We start from the raw sequence: 20,856 nt of genomic DNA on the forward strand, positions 1-20,856 counted from the left end.
CTGCATATCTAATAAACCAGATGAGACAATAACAGGTAAAGTTGAGTTAGGTCCCAAGAAATCATATCTGAGTTGAGGTGGTAGCGACTTCAGTTCCAACTTTGGTGGCTCTTCTATCGATGGCTTAGCTGGAGGAATTTGTTTTTCTTCAAAGTGCAAAGGCTCAAATTCGAGCTCTCTTTTCCAAAACCCTTTGCCTTCAAGAGCCAGCACCCACTCCGCCAAATTCTCTCCATTTACTTCATCTAAGTTCATGAGACATGGTGCTAGAGGGTCTTTAGCATTCAAGGTCTCATCTTTCTCCTCCAAAATTACATCCACGACTTTTATTAGAGAGCAGTTAGCAAATTCACTTGGTCGCCGCATATATTGATGCACGTTGAATATTATTTCTTCATCATTTAGTCTCATTTTGAGCTCTCCAGTTTCACAGTCAATTAAAGCTCTCCCAGTGGCCAAATATGGTCTTCCCAAAATTATGGGAATCTCCTCGTCAACCCGACAGTCTAGAATGATAAAATCTGCTGGGAACACAAACTTCGCAACCGGTACCAATACATCATCAAGGATACCAGAGGGCCTCTTCACTGTCGTCGGCTAGCTTTGGTAACATGGACGTGGGTCTAGCTCTTCCAATGCCTAACCTTTTGTAGATAGCCAAGGGCATCAAGTTTATGCTTGCCCCTAAATCACACAATGATTTAGCAAAAACATAGCAGCCTATCGTGCATAGTATTGTGAAACTCACTCGGTCTGACAACTTATCAGCTATGGGTCTCGTTACGAGTGCACTACAGGTCTGTGTCAATGTAACAGTGGACAGGTCTTGGAAGTCGAATTTGTGAGACATTAAATCTTTCATCATTTTGGCATACCCAGGCATCTACCGCAACACATCAATCAGTGGAATGTTCACTTGTATTTGTTTCAACATCTCCATGAATTTCTTATATTGCTCGTCCTTTTGATATTTGGCCAATCTCTGCGGGAATGGTGCTGGAGGTCGCTTCTTTCCTGTGATTTGAGTTTTATCTTGCTCAGGCACTGCTTCTACTATCGTTTCTTGTGCTACCTCAGTATCCTTCGCAACCTCTTTTTCTTTGCATGTTCTCTCTTGTGCATGTTGTACCGTCACCTCAGTTAACTCTGTTTAATTATCTATCTCAATGGGTACTGGCACAAGTGTTTCAGTAGGTCGGCTTTCGCAAGCAATCTCTTGCTCCAGATCTAGGTGTCTACCATTTCGTAGACTTACTGCCTTAAGCTGTTTCGGGACCTTATCTTTTGGATTGACTTGTGTGTCTTCAGGTAAAGTCCTTTGGGGACGATTGTTTAGAGCCATAGAAATCTGTCCTAATTGAATCTTAATATCCTTTATCGCTGATTCATGTGAGTCCAATCTCTCTTGCATTTTTCCAGTGGACCCAATCAGTTGTTACATCATTCTGTTGTTGTTGTCCAGCATTCCCTTAAGTTCAACAAACACATCATCTTGTCTCACAATCTGTTGTTGTTGATAAGCTAGTTGCTGATTTTGCTGGTTGTAACCTTGTTGCCTTTGGTAAGGCACCACTTGACCCTGTGGTCGCATAACTCCAGGATTGTTGCTGTTATTGTACTGCTGTTGTGCTGGTCTATATTGTTGATTCTGTTGTCCCCAATTCTGACCACCTTGCCTCTGTCCCCCAGAGTTGGCAACATAGTTCATATCTTCCTGATAGTGCTGGTTGTCACCTTCCGCACTCCACGAGCATACATAAGGTTGGTTAATGCATGGTGTACATAAGCCCCCATTAGTTATGTCAACTATGTGTACATGCTGCTTCTACCTGATTTATCGATCTTTTTGGTGAGGATACTCATTTGCGTCATTAGAGTGGCCATATTTTCAGCTATGGAGTTGTTTGGGTCCAAAGTCACTGAGTGAACTACAAGAGTGATCGTAGAGTCTCTTGTCATCCATCATGAGTTTTGGGCCATCTTATCAAGTAGGATCTTTCATTCTCTGAATGTTTTGCTAAAAAATGCTCCACCTGCTGAAGCATCAACATTGGCCTTTAAGCCGTCTGTCAGTCCCATATAGAACCTCTGCCCCAACATCTGATATGGAATGCCATGATGTGGACACTTAACCGGCATACCCTTGAGCTCTCCCACGTTTCTTGTAGTGATTCTGTTGGTCTCTACCTGAAGCTCAATATATCATCAATTTGTTTGGCAGTTTTATTAGGTGGGTAGAACTTGTTTAAAAATTGCTTGACTAATTCCTCCCAAGTAGTGATGGAATTTATGGGGAGTGAATTAAGCCATGTCCGAGCTTCTCCTGTCACCGAGAATGGAAACAACAATAGCTTTATTACTTCCATTGTCACATTAGGTTGCCTTTGCATGACACATATCGACAGGAAATTCTTCAGATACTATTGAGGGTCTTTAATGTATGACCCTAAGGACAGTCCCTTGTTCTGTAACAAATGTAGCATGTTGTTTGTGATTTGAAATGATTTTGCTTGTATTTGAGGGACTGCAATTGCAGTTGCCAGATTGTCGGCGGTGGGTTGTGCCCAATCATATAATGCTGCTTCTGGTACAAGAGGCACCACACCCTGATTGTTTGGTTCATTCACATTGTTTCTGTTGTTGATTGGATTTTCTATTATGCTATCCATGTCTGGTTCGATTTGGTCTGTCGGGTTTTGTTGTTGTTTGCCTTTCTTGTTTGCACGATTTAGTGCCTTGAAAACTTTCTCAGGATCTGATAATGCTTCGAGCAATTCACCAGTTCTCAAGGAGTTCCTAGGCATGCACCTGTAACACCCAAGACTACAAACGTTAAATTTCAGTGTATTTGGTTTAAAATGAAGAAAATTGACTACACTAAGAATTCTAGCACTTCTTTTAGCTGCACTTAATAACATCGTCAATTCTCCGGCAACGACGCCAAAATTTGATCACGCCCAACTATGCCTTATAAAAAGGCCTAAGCGTTCGTTGCAAATATATTCCGGCTAGTAAGTCCGGAATCGAATCCCACAGGGAATTAACCTATCAAACACAACTACTAGACTCGCACGAACTCACGCAATTAATCTTCAGAAATATTTAAGTAACAATTTAGATGTTTACTAACTAAATATTACGTAATGAAAATGCAACAATTAATAACTAACTATTAACAGTTGTAGACAAGAATTGGAATGATCTAAAGTTGTGATTTCCCCTATTGTCTGAATCTTTTCCGCTACGTTTTTTATAAATTTGCCTAAGTCTTCTCTATTGATCATGAGCACTCTGACTGTCGTAACTCTCTCCCGAGTAATTACCATAATTTACTAGACATATTCTCCCGAATTACGCTACCTGACATTAAGTACGGCTCACTCAGATCGGACCAAGGTTTCATTATCCCTAATCCCACCTTTAAACCCTATATATTGATCTCTCTTATACGTTAGAAGTGATGTTGTTCAACAACTACCTAAATATATACTCTCTCCCGAGTAGTACACACTAAATAGGTACAGTCGATTAAGGGCCCTTCGATCAACCACAATAATATTATAGTTGAACAAATAGAGAAAATACTACGACAAATCTATATTAACGTAACAAGAAAATCATCCTTCAATAGGTTCCATCAAAACCTTAGATTAGGAGTTTAGCTACTCATACTCATAGTAGCAATATTCGAAATATTTTGCATAATTAAATTACAAAGTAAGGATAAGGGATGTAGAAATCAATGAGCCTAATTCCCAACGGTTGTTCCACGAGCTATCCTTGTCTCCAATTGCCAAAAGTCCTTCAAAAGTGGCATTTTAAGTCTATTTATATGTGTAGGAAAAGACCTAAATGCGTAGACCAAGTCCTAGTCAAACCAGGAGATGAAATAAGCCTTCAAAGTTTGGAATGTGCGCGCTTCAGACCTGGCCTCGCGAGGCTTCATGCTAGCTGAAGCTCTCCCCAGACTTGGCGTCGCCAGCTTCAATGCATGGTGGATCTCGCGTTACCCCTCGCCTAGCCTGCTCTAATGCCCCTTTAGGCCTGGCTTCGCAAGCTTTCTCATTTGTAGGCTGCTCACTTTTTTCTTCTTTTTTTCAACTGTTTTCGAGCACACTTTAGCCTTTAAGTATTTCTTTTGCTCTACTTTCATCTCTAATTCATCTACACATAAAATAGATTCCATTACGCGCAATTAAAGTGCAGTTTATCATTAAAATATATAAAATGCAAGGCAAATAATGTACTAAAATACGAAATTATAGCCACACATCAATAGGTCTTGAAATAAAGTTAGAACTTTTGTTAGAAACTTGGTTAAGTAGAATAAAAGATGAAACCTAGAAGACTAAAGCTGGTGCACTTGGCCCGGCTAAAAATCATGTAAGAATATTTCGTCTATTAAGGAGGATTATATATGATAGGATCCATTTTGGGAACGTAGAAAAAAGAAGATCGGACTATAAGAATCTTATTTTAATGATTGAATTTGACTTTTATATTCATATTTGTAATGTAATTAAACATTTTTGCATCCCGCTTAGGGTCTGTTTTCACTCCACTTTCACTTTCATATCAGAAACAACGACTTGCAAGTCTACTAATTAAGCACATGACTTAACATAGTCCAAGATTGAATCATTTCCTCTATCTTTCTCCTCCAATATGAGTTTGTTATTGATCATTCTTGATATTTGGCTGCAATGGACAAAAATATATAGTCGAAAAATGAGATGATGAGTCTAAAGTCATAACATAGATGATGAGTTTGATTAAGATTCTCTGAGTCACTCACATGATTAAGAATCTTTGCAGAAAAATAAGAACAAGATCAATAGAGCGTAGGTACGTGAAACTGCCCTTTACTAAAGTGTACATTGGACAAAAATGTTGTCTCTGACAACTAAATTCTTTTTTTGTGGGAAATCCTCTTACTTAACTACTAAGTAAGTACTAATTATAGTACTCCTACAAGTTATCAATTAATATTTATTTAATAAATATATTTACCTTTTAAGTAATCAAGAACTTAAACTCCTAAAGATTTAGAAACTAACGTTTGGAAGAGCAGTACGGACTTGGTAAAATCCACGCGGAGAAGAGAGAAATTGATTTAATTGGGTAACACCGGAACTATTCATTAGAGGTGAATTTTTGAGAAACAGAAAAAATAATTTATTTCCAAAATTACTTTTTTAAAAAGCGCTTTTAAGAAAAATACACTTAAAAATATTTTTTAAAAATTTAGCCAAGTATTAATTACTGCTCAAAAATAATGTTAGCCAAAGTCAAATTGCTTCTAAAAAATATTTTTCATAATAAGCTGATTTCACGGCAAAAAAAGATATATGACTTTTTGGTATTCCAATTGTGACCTTTTGGAACTATTAGTTTTGAAATCCCACGTGAGCAACACACTCTTTATTTGAATTGCTTTTTATTAGTTAATCATTTGGTTCTAAATATAATATCCCGTCTAATTTAGATTCACATTGTGTAGAGCTAAATAATTATATTGCTCCCTTGTCAAAGATCTCTTCATTCTCGAGATGAAACCTAATATCTCTAGTTAAGAATTAGGAGAATTTCATAAATCTAATTAATAATGAGTAGAACTGTGATAAGGTTCAAGGCTTACTTGTCTTACATGTCAAGTAGTTGCAAAAAGTACTTATAACAACGAAATTTGTTGAAACAAACAACTAGAATTAATTAGCTAGCTAAAAGTAAAAGAAAATAAAAACATTTTCAAGGAAGATTTAAGATTGCAGAACTTCAAACTATATATTCTTCTCACTTATACCTGAGGTCGTTCATAAATTATTATGGGTACCACGTTGGTTGTTGGTATTTATTTTTTGTTGTTTTTAAATTAAAACTATATACTATACCAATATTACTATGGATTATTTTACTAAGTCAACCCAAAAAAAAAAATCAAACTTATTAGTTCTTGGTCTGATAGTACTATAATTGATTTTTCAATAACTTAAAGTCATCGTCGCTTATATCATCCGCTACAATAATCATGGACGGCAAATTCTTGTTCAACTCACCATGATTTGCAGGTGCAGAAATACAATTATTTCACCTAAACTGTTACTTTAATATGCCAAATCAATTATAATCTGTCTCTTGCAATTTCTTCCTCAAAATTATGATTTTAAAATGATAAGCAGATTGTATTTTAAAACTAAGCTTGGACATAAATTAAAATAGCTAGATATGATCCCTAGAAATTATAAATAAGGAGTAAATCAGATATTAAGAATATGTGAAAAATAATATATACACGTACAGAATTTTCACTTTGTCCTAAATGTCCTCTTGGGTATGCAGCTCTCAAAATAATAATCGAAAATATATATATATATATATATATATATATATATATATATATATATATATATATATATATTCTGTATGTTATATACAAAAATTTTATAAATTTTATATACTTTTTTTGCTACCGAATGTAAATAATTTCTGGTACGGACTAAAAGTGATAAATACCTCTATTTTCTTTTATTTCTAACATTTTTTTCACACCGAGTCCGATATCTTTTTTGAGGCTATTAATTGATATGGAAGTTGATAAATAGTTACTCCATATATATTAAAAGACAAGAATTGCTACTAGTGAGACACGTAAAAGAGATTGAACTTACTATTGAAGGTTGTGGTGAGATAATTCAGATTATCTTATCCTTAATCAGAGTTTTCGAGTCGAATTTTGAAATGCTATGAAATGTTACACATTTTAGTGAGCTTATCTTAAGCGAATTCAAATTAATTGTGTTAGGGAATCTCAAAAATTAAATATATCTAATATAGTTAAATTGAAAGAGATTCTGAATTTCAAAGACAACATTATTCCGTATCCTAATATCTACAAAGATTTGCTTCTAGTAAACTTTTGAAACGAATGCAACTAAAAAGAAAGAAAGTGACCAAAAAAGAAGATGTTGTCAAACGGTGTAAGCAGGGGCGGACCTAGCGTACTAACGACGGTTCAATTGAATCCATAATTTTTGACGCAGGGTAAAAATTTATATGTAAAAATTATAAAAATAATATATATGAACTCGTAACTTTAAAAATATAATAGGTTAAATACTAAAAAATTTAAAAGCTAAACTCATATGGTTTAAATCCTGAATTTATTAGTTTAAGACCAAGTCGCTCAAGAACAAGCAATACTTGAAACTAATTTTGACTAAAGATGCACGACAGCTAGCAGCCCCATCGCTCGCTCTTTGGCTTTGTCAAAGCTACTTTAATATCGAAAACGAAATATCATCCACACCTTTAAACAATTCCAATATGCTAAGGACAAAAGAAAATGAAGTACAAATTTACCCCATACTTCCTGCATTTCAATTTTATTTGACATTATTTTTTATTAAAGTGTTTAAAAAATAATGAGACCTTTTAATCAATGATTTTTTTTTTTAACCTCATAAATATTATGACATGTATAATCATATAAATATTACTCTTTGTCCACTTTTTGATCCAGAAATACCCCGAACTGCTCTGGGGTTAAGAACTCGATAAAACGATACCAGTGCATTAAAGGACCGACAAATTATTCCGGGGTAATTTTAATCCGAAAGATGACATTGTGTGTATTTTTGAATTAAAAAATAGACGAAAAGTTATTTTAAACTATTTATTAAATGATAAACATATTTTTGACTCTTTTTCGTAATTTAAATTATTAATTTCAAAATTCTTATAGTTATACAAATATTAGACTAGGAATATTGGTCCCCTCTTTCCTAGAAGTTGTTATGTAATATTGTAATGTAATGTAACCTGAGAAAAGCAAGAAATTGTCGGGAAACGGGTCATCAACATATTCTCTCTTTTCTCTTCCCTCCAAATCCAAACCTTCCCTTTTCTCTTTCTTGGGAACATCAAATTCTGCAGCTCTTTTTTTAACCAACAAGAAATTGTTGCCTTTTTTTTTCCCCTCTTTCTGGACTGTACTGTTAAGTTTCACACTTTATTTTTCTTGTGTTTCTTTTGTACCTTCAAGTGATAAAGTTATCATCTTTGCCCATTTTACTCAAAATTGGTTTAGTCCAATAACCCCAAATGCAAATTTGTTCTATGATAAAATTATTCTCTTTGCTATTTCTACTTAAATTTGTCAAGTTCAAGGTTTGATAAAAGCTCTTTGTATTGAGCTTTGCATTTCTTGTTTGATAATGTTATTGCCTTTTGCAATTTCTGCTTAAATTTGACAAGTTCAAGACTTGATTTTGCTCTTTGAATTAAGCTTTTATTTGGGTATTTTTTCCTTTTTTAACTTGGTGTTTTGGGATTTTGAGTTCTTGTTATTGATCCATTTTTGGATGAATTTTGGTGTCAAAAGGAGTTGATTACTCTTTAAGGAATCTTGAAAATGGCAGAAGCTTCTTCAAATGTTCGATTGGTTCGTTGTCCAAAGTGTGGGAATCTTCTCCCTGAGCTCCATGACTTTTCTGTTTACCAATGTGGTGGTTGTGGTACTGTTCTTAGAGGTACTCCTTTCTCTTTTACTTTTATAGTTTATACCTTAATGTTGAATTATGTAAAACTGCTCATCTAATAGTTTAAGTAGAACTAAGTACTTTTAAATGGAGTAACGTTCATATAGCCGATCCCAACTTGTTTGTGACCGAGGCGTAGTAGTGGTTGTTGTTGTTGTAAATACTTTCACTTGTTTCGTCTAAGAAAAAGAATCTGGCCCGCATGTGAAGGGGTGAGTTGAAGATAAGTAAATAAAAATGTCTATCTATAGCAGTTTATGCTTTTAGACGAGCATTTCACAAGATTCAACGTTTTCCCTCTGTGCATATGTTTCTTTATGTCGTTCACATATTCAATACAGCAGAACTTTTGTAATATGTCTAGCATAGCTATGTTAGAATAAGTTTCAAATTGAATCTTGTTTTTAAGATTCTAAAGTTCCATTTTTGTTTGTTATTATGGTAATGCAGCAAAGAATAAGGGGATTTTGGATGATGGCTTGTCGGAGATTTCAGATGGTGAAAAGGGTAGAGCAGTTGCTGGTAAAGGAGAGGTTGCCATGAGTTTAGATACTGTTTCTGATTTCGATGAGGAAAGTAGTGACATTCTACCGAGGAGGACAGAAGGGAAAAGTCATAATGGAAGAATGGTGTCACATAATCGAGTGATTTCAGGATCCGATGATAAGGAAGTTTTGGATGATGTTGATAAAGCCGGAGAGGGTGAACAAATTTTAATTGGTTCGAGGTTAGATAGGTTTAGAAGAGAGAACAATTATGGTTACAATGAATGTAGTACTTCTACTTCTAAAGGCAAGATGGATCATGGTGTTAGGGCGGATAATTATTGGGGAAAGATTAATACTGTTGAATCTGTTGGTCTCAGTGTTGGCAATGAGTTTAAAAGGGTAAGGCCTTCAATGGAGTTACTAGGTTCAGGACCACCTATGGACAGTCGGTACATCGAAAGATCTTATGCAAATGGTGCAGCTGCCACAAGGCAAGGGAACTTCAGTGCTCCTCCGTATCCTAGTGACGGGCCACTAGAAAATGACATGGGTTCTTACTATGGCTCTGTTAACCATAGGAGGTACAACGGTGATTTGGATGGGGTAGCTAGAGTTGCGGACTTGGAGAGTGATAGAGCCGAGCTCTTAAGGAAGATCAATAACTTAAAGGACCAACTCAGCCGAACTTGTGATGTTTCTGAGAAACCTAAGGATAGGGTTCCTGTTGATGCGAGGATGGCTTCAACAACCATTGATCCGTATAGCAGGCACGATGTGCATAACCAGGATTCTTACGGTGCTAACCGACATCCCCTAGGTCCCGCTAAGAATGTTCGAGAGCGTCCATACACATATGGACATCAAGGAAGTGTTCCTTATAAGGATCCACATGGTTCAATGATGGCAGACGCTTATCGTTCAGACAATTTTTCACATGAATTTCTTGGAAATAGAAAGGAACATCACCAACAAATGCTCAGAAAGCCTCCCCATCAGACTCTGTATCAGCCTTTTCCCCAAACGTACCCTAAACAGTTTCCTGGGCATCAAATGGATAACTTCTTCGTACCACATCCGCATGACACCCTTTTCCACCAGTCTGCATGTTCTTGTTCACTTTGCTTGAACCAAAATTATCACTTTCCTGCTGTGATTCAACCCTCTGGTTTTGGCAGCCGAAGGTCACGAGACGCCCCTGCTAATCCCATTTTACATCACCACATGACCTCTGGGGGTTATGGTCCAGGGGGTTATACATCTGAAGGCTCCTATGCCCTTAATAAGAATTATCATGAAGGAAGGCGGCTTACAAAAAGTCCGAGTGACCTGGAGCCAGAAAATGGTGGTCTTGGTCATCGGCGTTATCCTAGAAGAGTGGTGGTTTCCCATAGAGTTGGACGTGTATATCAAGCTATTGCAGGTGGTGCCCCTTTCATTACGTGCTGTAGCTGCTTTGAGCTGCTGAAGCTGCCTACAAAACTAAAGATGACAGGAAAGAGTGAGAAGAGAATGAGATGTGGAGCCTGTTCCTCCATAATTCTATTTGAACTTGGTAGCAATGAGTCGGGTGTATCCATTCCTACGCAAGTTAAACAAGTGTCTGCTGAGTTTGCTCCTGATTCAGCTGATGTGCCAAATGAGAATTTGAGGAATGAGGAGACGATCCCTTGGTCTGATGATTATGATAACTTTAACTATAACTGCCATTTAGCCGATGCTAAGCTCGGGTCATCTTCGAGGAGTCAGAAATCAAATTCCACTGAACCTGAGAAGAGGCATAATGCTCATTCCTCATCATCTAGTCTTTCTGAAAATGAGCTAAGCCCAGAGAGCGTGATTGTTAGACATGACGTTTCTCATCGTGCTGAAATGCCCCTTGAAGATGATCCTCCACCACTCCTTGATTCATCTCGAAAGGACCATACTTATGGTATTTCTCCCAAAGATGTGGTAGAAAATTACAGCAAGGGGAACATGAAGGAAAACACTGATCAAGAGAGGACCATACTTGATAAAAGTACCTCTAGGCAGAATTCTATTAAAGATACATCTATGGCAGTGGAAATGGATGTATCGATAAATGAGTTTGTAGGTGTATCTATGGAATCAAATCAATCGAGCAAAGAGGAAAATTTATCAAAAAACAACAAGGGAGGCGAGTCCTTTATGGGTTTTATTAAAAGGAGCTTTGGAGAATTATCAAGGTCTAGTCAAAGTTCAGAGAATGGAAGATCAAATGTGTTTGTCAATGGAAGACTGATACTGGATCGTGCTGTTAAGAAGGCAGAGAAGTTAGCGGGGCCCATTCAGCCAGGAGATTATTGGTAAGTGCATCTGTACCGAAAAGGACAAAAGATATTATATGCTATATTAGTTTCAAAAATGCATATTAGTTCATCCTTTTCTTGTTTGCTTTCTCATAATTCTGGATGGTAGTAATCATGGTGAAATTTACAACGGTGATGCTTTCTTGATTGTTTTCTTGTGGATATTATTTTGCCATCTAATATATGATGATAAACTTAGATCATCTGAAAATTGACTTCAAATGCTGTTATTTAAATGGTGAACTAGGTATGACTACCGAGCTGGCTTTTGGGGAGTGATGGGCCATCCCTGCCTTGGCGTCATTCTGGTAGGATTAAATAATGTCTGATGTAGAACATATCTCTTGGGCGTTTTTTTGGTGGATTACCAATTGATGAAGTATCACAATTTTTCTTGCAGCCAAATATTGAGGAATTTAATTTTCCAATCCCAAAAGATTGTGCTGCTGGGAATACAGGGATTTACGTGAATGGACGCGAGCTCCATCAGAAAGATTTAGATCTACTGGTGAGCAGAGGTCTCCCTATGACACGAAATAAGTCCTATTCCATAGAGATCTCAGGAAAAGTTGTTGATGAACACACTGGTGAAGAACTTGATGGCCTAGGCAAACTTGCCCCAACGTAAGTTTCCATATAGCATATATATCAAAGAGTCTACTTTCTACGTGTTCCATAGAATAAGACTGTAGTACTGACAATTTTTATTGTGTGCCTTTTATTCTTCCATCGTTAGTAGCTAATGATTATTGTGGTCATTTTATAGTGTTCTATCGGATTGAAGTTAATCACCACATATTCTCCTTTAAAAAAAAAAAAAGTTAGCCAAAAGCTCATAGAAAGTTGTAGCTGTTGAAGAGAACTGGGGGTTAAATTTGTCAGATATTTTGGTATTCCCATTCTTCTTTGGGCTAGAGACTCTCGCCTGCCCAAGTGAATGCAAGCCTGTGGTTGGATGTACTTTTCAGATTTTAGTTGCTGTATTTGAGTTAAAAGCTAAAATCAACCATCTCTCTGAGGACCTAGACTTCTTGCTTAGATATTAAACAACATACATCAGAATTTCTACCTATTCAATTATAATCAGAGTGCGTAGTCCAAGTGGAAGCTCATACATTTAAATGACTAGGTAGCTTGTGCACCTAAAGCTAAGGATATGAACATATGCATGCAACATTAAAAGAATGCTGTTACAATTAGGTGGATTAAAATAAACCTCAAGTTTTAAAGTCATAAGTTGGGACAATCGTTAGATTCCTTTTATGGTTGAGGTTTAGGACTGGTTGTTGGTCGATTAAGTCTAAAGTGTTACCTGTTCTATCTTTCGTATTGAATATCTGACTTCTCTCAAATCTCAATCATGACTGTTGCCATTAGAACCATAGATGAACTGACCGAGAGAAGTTTATGTGATGCCTAGCAAAGGATTTTGAAATTTAACATCTTCAGTCATATTTCCAAAATTTAATAAATGTATTTGAAAAAATTATTCAAACCTTCTGACTACTCTTGAACAGAGAATATGCTGGACGATAATCTGTTTGCATATTATCTTTGAGGATATTGTATAGTTTTAATGGATATTTTCTAATAACCTAATCTGATGTTTCTCTGGTTTTTGTGATTTTCTTACAGGGTTGAAAGAGTAAAGCATGGATTTGGTATGAAAGTCCCAAAGCAATTGCAGAGCAATTATGTTAGTTGAAGGCAAGGATAAAGCTTCTCTTCTTCTTTATGTAAACAAGAAATGTAACCTGAAGCCTGTGTAACTAATATGCACAGATTTTTGTAGTAGAAAAAGTCATTTTATTTGGTGACAGAAAATCATTCAGTTATTTATTGATTTATCTTCTTTAATGTAGATTTTCACACTGTTTACTTCTGGTTTGCTAGATTGAATGTTACAAACATCTTGTAGAAGGGAACATTATCCTGCATTTGTAATATATTTTCTGATTAAGGAGACTCCTCTGTAACTACAACACCAAAGAGATAGAACTGTGGATTAATGTGTTTTCAAATATATTTTTGTATATCACAGTATGATTTTTAGTTAGTGCATGTAAGCCGAAATTATGGTATTTGGCATATTAAAGATAAATAATTATAGAAATTAAACCATGAATGGTAATCCTAAATTGTTTATGTTGAAAACTTTTATTGAGTCGGGTTTACCCATAATGGATGTAAGATGGCTCACAACTCATAAGTCCATTAATAATTCATCTACGTAAAACCCTAGAGCGAGCATATATATTATTATTATTATGTGTGTTTAAGAATGAATTTTCCATCAATAACAAAACGGCTAGAGTTTTTGAGTAGTGAGGATTCATTGGATTTTGCTGCAAGTCTTCTAGAGTCAAAGTTGACTATGAAATTAGACATAGATTTTTCAAGTTTTATGAAATAAAATTTACATATTTGGAAACTACATACAAAATACTATAAGTCATAATAATTAATATTTCAAAATACTTATAAAACATTTAAGAAACCAGTGGTAAAAAATGAACCTCGTAGATAGTGGCGTATGCATGAAATTTTGTAAGTGGTGTCACCATTTAAAAAAGTGAATAAATAAATAAATCACTATAACAATAATTGGTATCATTTTTATATTTTAAGCAACGTCATTTTTATATTCTTACCCAATATTTTTATTTTTCTTATTATCTAACATATATATTTAGTAAACAAAATTGACGAAGCGGTATCATGTGACACACTTGGGCACGTTGCCTACGCCGTGGACTCCCGAAATAGTAACGTAGACACAAATTGAAATACAGGGAGTAGTATTCTACGATTAAATACTACAGTCTAATATTTGGTTGTTACTAGTTTCTTTAATTTATTCCTAAATAAATTTTATAGTTTTACAAATAATAGTAATCCTAAATTGTGTAGGAGATAGTTTTCAACAGTTTCTTAATTCACGTGTAAAATAGTTTTCCTAGTCAAAATCAAATAAGTGTTCCTATTTCGAATCAAAGTAGGTCTCTTACTATTATAAATACAAGTGTTACTACCTATTCTTTTACAACGAAAAGAAAAGAATGGAATCATACCAACAGATGTTAGTTTCTTCTTTCCTTGAAATAGCCGTAGATCAAACCGCCGATACTGCCCGTCGATTCCTTCAGACAACAAGCTGGAATCTTGAGGAAGCAATTCAACTTTTCTACAATAATGAACTTGTCCATAATCCTAGCTTAAATGGAGCTGCAGACAATTGGGGACAATATGACGGAGACAACGTCGACGACGATGATCACAATATTGCAGTACCATATATTGGCAATGGTTCGTCACACAACTTAGAGAATAAAATATTGAGTAGTCGTCCTGGAGATGTTTGGAGGGTAGAGGAACGAGACGATAATCTATCTTCTATGTATCGTCCACCTTTTGCTTTGCTATACAACGGGCCTTTTAACAACGCGATTGATACTGCAAAAACGCAGAACAAATGGCTGTTAGTGAACGTGCAATCCATGCAAGAATTCACGTCACATATGCTAAACAGAGATACTTGGGCTAACGATTATGTTGCACGGATTATAAAAAAGAATTTTATTTTCTGGCAAGTAAATGATGATACTGAGGAAGGCCAAAAAGTTTGCACGTACTATAAATTAAATTCTTTGCCTGTTATATTAGTAATTGATCCTATAACAGGTCAAAAAATGCGTTCTTGGAATGGAATGGTTCAGCCTGAAAATTTACTAGAGGATATTACATCTTTTATTGATCTTAGCCCCTCAGAATATTATGCTAATTTATTGCATAAACGATCTAGGAAAAATCCTCGCGATGAAATTAAAGAAGATGAAGGCATACAACAGAGTAATGAAATCAAAGAAGTAATGAAGATTTTTTATCCTCCTTTGTCTGAAGAACCAAAGGGTGATAAGAATTTAATTTGCAGAGTTGCGATTCGCCTTTTTGATGGACGTAGAATACAAAGGAATTTCTTGAAAACTGATTCAATTAAGTTGCTATGGTCTTATTGTTGTGTTGAGTTTGAAGAAGCAGAGACAAGGCCATTTCGATTCAGACAAGTTTTCCCAGGGTCAGTGAAGTTTTTAGAGTATGATAGTAACTTAACTTTTGAGGAGTCAGATCTTAATAATTCTATTGTTTCTGTAACTTGGGAATGAATTCCCATTGATTTTCATAAATGATGTAACTTAGCTTGATTTTTATTGATAATGTAGCTTCCTGCCAATATCCTTTTTTAGAATATTTCGGAGCTTATTTATTGAAAAAGAGATATGTTTTTTCATGGAGAACGATGAACAAACTTACTAATTCAGTCGGACCTCTCTATAACAACATTCATATATAACAACTATTCACTATACAAGTCAAGTTTTACTCGGAACCGATTTTTATGTTATGTTATAATGTATGTCTTCTATAATAGCACTTCATTATAGCAACCAAAAAATATAGAAATAAATAAGGCTGTTATAGAAAGATTTGACTGTATTAATAAATTCGGGGATCAAAGTGGATTTGTATTTTGTTCTTGCTTAAAAAGGAAATTTGAATCTATGTGTAAATTTTAGAATCTGAGTTATAGGTGTGGAAAGATGTTAGAGAAAGATCTACATCATGCCTAAATCCAAATCCAAAAATATCATGCTAAAAAAATACTGTTTCTTTCGTTCCAATTTATGTGATGGTGTTTGACAAAACACGAAGGTTAAAAAAAAAAAAAATTATAATTTGTAGTCTAGAATAAGACATTAATATTTGTATGATTGTCATTAATCATCTTATTAACATATATAGAAAGGTAACATTCTTCTTTACACGGATTATAAAGGAAAGTGTGCCACTAAACAAAACCTTAATAGTAAAATTTAATGATAGTTTGTCATGTTCAAAACCTGCACTCATGTAATTATCATTTTCTTTAGTTGGTAAACTAATTCAGTCATCTAAACAGTGTGTACTAACACATTAGGTAAGGGACATAAACCATAAAGCTAAAATGTATTATCTTAATCATAATGTAGTCCCAGATTATTATTTTTTCACATTTTGAATTAGGAAGTCTTTATATTGAAGAAAACCAATCACTCAATTTGCACATCTTTATTGGGTGCAAATATATACCTAATTGTCAATTGAGAGGAATACTTTAATTTATTTATTTTAAACAAGGGTAGATCTTATATATAAACTACATTCATCTAACCTGTAGTTTAAAATATTCAATAAGTAACTTTAAATAGTAGTAATAAATTTCAAATCCAATAAATTTAATTAGATGTGATAAAATTCCAATTCATAAAATTCAAATTCTAAATCTCCATTCTAAATATTTAACAATATTTTCTACATAATGGAGTAATAAATGTGAATCCTATGATCTAAAAAAAGATTAAATGGTTAATCTTTTTTGTTACTTATTTAGTTATAAAGAATGGGAATTAAAATATTCCCTGGTTCTGTATCTTCTGTTTCTGTCCAAACTCCAAACCAAAACTCAATTGTTTAACGTTTCTTCATCATGTGCTTCTGCAATCTACTACACACTCCACACAGTCCACCTTTGTCGGCTCCTTCAACTTGCATTTAATACTGTATTATCCTCTATCTGTTTCACGTATTGGCACTAAAGTTCAATACCCTTTTGAAATCTTGAGCTAAAGATTACATCTTTATGTATTTTCATTAAAGATCTTCGCCCCATAGTGAAAATAGAAGAGCTCAGTGTGAATGCTGAAGAAAATGTTGTTTCATTGGAAATCATGGTGGAGGTCACTTTACAAGCAAAATCACTTTGTTTTAAAGTTGGGATTTTCGATTTTGTTATTGGGTCTTGCTTTTAGGCTTTTATTTTCAAGATCTGATGTGATTTCTGAAGTTCAAGAAACCCCTTTTGTCCAAAAGACTCAATCTTTATCGCCTCCAGTTTCTTTCAGTTTGCCTGAAACTGCAGATCAGATTGTTCCTGAAGGTATTTGAGCTTTTTCCCATTCCTGGATTTATATATTTGTGAATAGAAATTGAATATATATATGATATTAGAATGTCATAAAGAAGGTAACTCCTTAATGATCATAAGGAAGAATTGTTGCATAATTGAGAATGTGAAATTTAATTACTTTTGGATCTATTATAGCTATAATCTTTAAAAGTTGAGTTTAACTTTTATGCATCAACGGTGTAAAATACTTGCAAGTTGCACCATCATGTTGTTTAAATAACAATTGCAGGTAACTCGATGTAATAACATTATCGTAGAATAATTGTAAGTAGGTGCATTGTTATTCCACATTCAGTGAGCTATGATCATGAATGCGCATCTGCTTCTTCCCCTTCCCTTTTATGATTCTGGTTATTAGATGTGCAGTTGATTAGCAATAATTTGTATGGTTGTGGTTGTAGTAAGTCAAAATGTGCAAAGAATAAATGCTTGCTTTTCATTCAGTGTGGAACTCTGTATATTTTTATTTTTTTTTGGGAGGGGGGGGATTTGTTTTAACTGGAATCGTTACCTAAGTGTTGAACTTGACAAAGTAAATAGAACATTTTGTTTGATTTAGTTATCTTGCTTTACGTCATAGTAGGTTATAGATCTGTTGGCTGATTCTTTAGCTGCTGTCCCTTTATAGTATGTGTCTTGTTTTGGAAAACCAAGTTTGTTGTCTCTGTTGTCACATGGTGTGATTTGTTTCCTTTGTGCTATAGAGCAAGCAGGGAAGTGTAATCTTTTCAATGGAGATTGGATTCCGGATCCATCTGGTCCTGTTTACACGAACGAAACATGCAAATTTATTGAAAGCCATCAGAATTGTATGACGAATGGCCGGCCTGATACTGGTTATCTTTACTGGAGGTGGAATCCACGTAATTGCCAGTTGCCTCGGTTTGATCCACATAAGTTTCTTCAGTTAGTGAGTAATAAAACATGGGCATTGATCGGTGATTCAATATCGAGGAACCATGTCCAATCATTTCTTTGCGTACTCTCAAAGGTAACTAGTTACAGCCATTGTCAATTGCTCTAAATTGCTTGTGTAAGTTTTGGTTGTTCTTTCGCCATGTTTCCACCATAATTTAGCATTGGCATTGATCAAGTAACAAAATGATCTTTTTGTTCTTCTCGTTGCTTGGAAAATCTTTTTCCATGAAGGCACAATACATTCTGCTCTATTGACTTGAATAAGTTAGCACATAGCTTTTTGCGTAGGGCATTTTGGTTATCCATTCGGTACAAAGGAATGATCTTGGGATTATGATGTTCCACTCCATTTCTTTGTTTGGTATTCTCAATTATGTTCACTCCGTTCCACCCAAAATGTACCCTTCCCTCTTTTGTTGTTGAAAAATGGGGTAGAGAAAAATTGTCCAGAAGTAAAAATTGGACCGGTACAACTTTTCGTACTAATATAAAATGCATTGGAACGCGGATGCCTTGTGCACAGGGCTGCTATTTTTGGCCCATTGGAATTTTTTACTTTAAAAACAGTGGACAGCATTTGTGGCAGCCCAATAAGAAAAGCCAGTCAACTTGGAATGGAGGTAGTATTCATTTATCTCATAAAATTTAGGTGTTTCAAACATTAAAGTAAAAGTGTTTAACTTTATATTGCACGGAAGCTGTTACTGGGAGATAGCTTGAATGTTTAGATCACCATTATAGTGTCGCCAGAGTATTTCCTTTGCTGGTTTCTTTCAATTTAAAATTTTAGTTCGGGCCTTAAAATTCTTCCACCATTTTTCGTCTTAGTCGGGAAATGCTTGTAACCGGTTAATTACTGAGCTATCAAGTACGGTTAGATATACTTGGGGGTACCAAAAGCCAATCAGTTGCATGGTAACAGGTTTCAGCACATACTTCGGTTATGAAGACCTTGTATGCAAACTGTTAGATGTTTGTATCATCTTGGATCTGCCAAAAGAATCGAATCGGACTGCTTATATGACGTTTTAATAAATAAAAAAGTCTGTTTATCACAGAAGCTATAGTGTGATATAACTATGTTAGGTATCTGTTTGAATTTTCGATCTTGGATGTGGCTTTTGGCCGTAATGGATGTTTCACTAATGCCGGCTGAGCCCGATTAATTGCTTGCAATTTTGCTAGTTGTTGAGTGATTATGAGGTGCTATTCTTCTGTCTTTTACAGTTTCTTGTATAATCCACAGAAGGATGTGGTGCTACTATTTGAAGGTTCTGTTTTTGTGAACTTGCCACTCTTCTAACTATAGGTTTGTGTTTTTTTTGTTTTTTTATTCTTTTCTAATCTGATTGGACGATCATATTTCAGGTAGAGCAGGCCATTGAAGTATACCATGACAAGGAGTACCGATCCAGGAGATGGTTATTCCCCTCATACAACTTTACAGTTTCAGTTATTTGGTCCCCCTTTCTTGCACAAGCAGCTATATTTGAAGACTACAACGGAGTTTCCACATCTGAGATTGAACTTCATCTGGACAAACTTGATGCGAGTTGGACTGATCAGTTTAACAATTTTGATTATATGATATTTGCAAGCGGTGAGTGGTATGTCAAAACTGCAATCTACTATGAAAACGATACAGTAGTGGGCTGCCACTACTGTCCGAAAAGGAACTTGACCGAGCTTGGTTTTGACTTTGCGTACCGTAAAGTTCTTGGAAATGTTTTCAACTATCTCCTCTCATCAAATCACAAAGGCATGATGTTTTTCAGGACCGCGACACCAGACCATTTTGAGAATGGTGAGTGGTTTAGTGGCGGAAATTGTAAAAGAACCGAACCAGTGAAGGGAGGTGAGTTCAATTTGACCGAGATTAACAAGATTCTACATGAAATCGAGATAGAGGAAATTGGAAAAGCTACAGTTAAAGCTTCTGAGAAGGGTTTGAATCTAAAGCTTTTCGATGTAACTGCCCTTTCGTTAATGAGGCCCGATGGGCATCCAGGTCCATACAGGTATTTTCAACCGTTTGCAAAAGATAAGAATGCAAAAATCATCAATGATTGCTTGCATTGGTGTTTGCCTGGACCTATAGATGCTTGGAATGATATGCTAATGGAGATGGTGTTAAATGGTTAATGGCATAAACTTGTGAAGTGGAAATTGTTTCTTGAGCAAATAGAGAGGCCAGTTCACGCGATGGCATTTACTGAGAACAGACGTTGCTATGTGTATCCCTACTCTGTGATGTGAATACTAGAGATTTAAGCCACACGATGGGTGCTGCTCGCGACCATGTTCCTCGGGTTAAGCTTCAGTTTGACTATATATAATTTTTTCATTGGGGAAGTTCATCTTAATTATAATGTTATTGCTTGATTCTCATATACATGGTTTTTCAGATATCTGTAGTGGGAACTATTTTTTTTTTTTGGGGGGGGGGGATGAGATTTGGAATATTTATAGAGATCTGAATCAAATGAGAATTTGATGTTGATGAATAACAGATTGTGTTGTACACTTGTACATAAAATTCGCAAGTCACAAGCTAAGATAAATTTGATGCAGTTTTCCACTAA

The 20,856-nt window shown here is 35.3% G+C and overlaps 3 protein-coding genes across 3 annotated transcripts; all 3 read left to right on the forward strand.

Moving 5' to 3' along the window:
- The first annotated feature begins 7,814 nt into the window (after positions 1-7,814).
- LOC104095278 (protein ENHANCED DISEASE RESISTANCE 4-like) lies at positions 7,815-13,244 on the forward strand. The gene is made up of 5 exons (XM_009601367.4): positions 7,815-8,528; positions 8,988-11,349; positions 11,600-11,660; positions 11,753-11,976; positions 12,988-13,244. The coding sequence occupies exons 1-5, from the start codon at positions 8,411-8,413 to the stop codon at positions 13,055-13,057; spliced, it is 2,835 nt and encodes a 944-aa protein (XP_009599662.1). The 5' UTR covers positions 7,815-8,410; the 3' UTR covers positions 13,058-13,244.
- A 1,167-nt stretch (positions 13,245-14,411) lies between these two features.
- Positions 14,412-15,515, forward strand: LOC104095277 (plant UBX domain-containing protein 7-like). Its single transcript, XM_009601366.4, has one exon. The coding sequence runs from the start codon at positions 14,412-14,414 to the stop codon at positions 15,513-15,515; it is 1,104 nt and encodes a 367-aa protein (XP_009599661.1).
- Positions 15,516-16,805: 1,290 nt separating this feature from the next.
- LOC104095276 (protein trichome birefringence-like 23) lies at positions 16,806-20,856 on the forward strand. Its single transcript, XM_009601365.4, has 3 exons — positions 16,806-17,326; positions 18,061-18,347; positions 19,643-20,856. The coding sequence occupies exons 1-3, from the start codon at positions 17,086-17,088 to the stop codon at positions 20,414-20,416; spliced, it is 1,302 nt and encodes a 433-aa protein (XP_009599660.1). The 5' UTR covers positions 16,806-17,085; the 3' UTR covers positions 20,417-20,856.

Source organism: Nicotiana tomentosiformis, chromosome 8, assembly GCF_000390325.3.
Source record: "Nicotiana tomentosiformis chromosome 8, ASM39032v3, whole genome shotgun sequence".
NCBI lineage: Eukaryota > Viridiplantae > Streptophyta > Magnoliopsida > Solanales > Solanaceae > Nicotiana > Nicotiana tomentosiformis.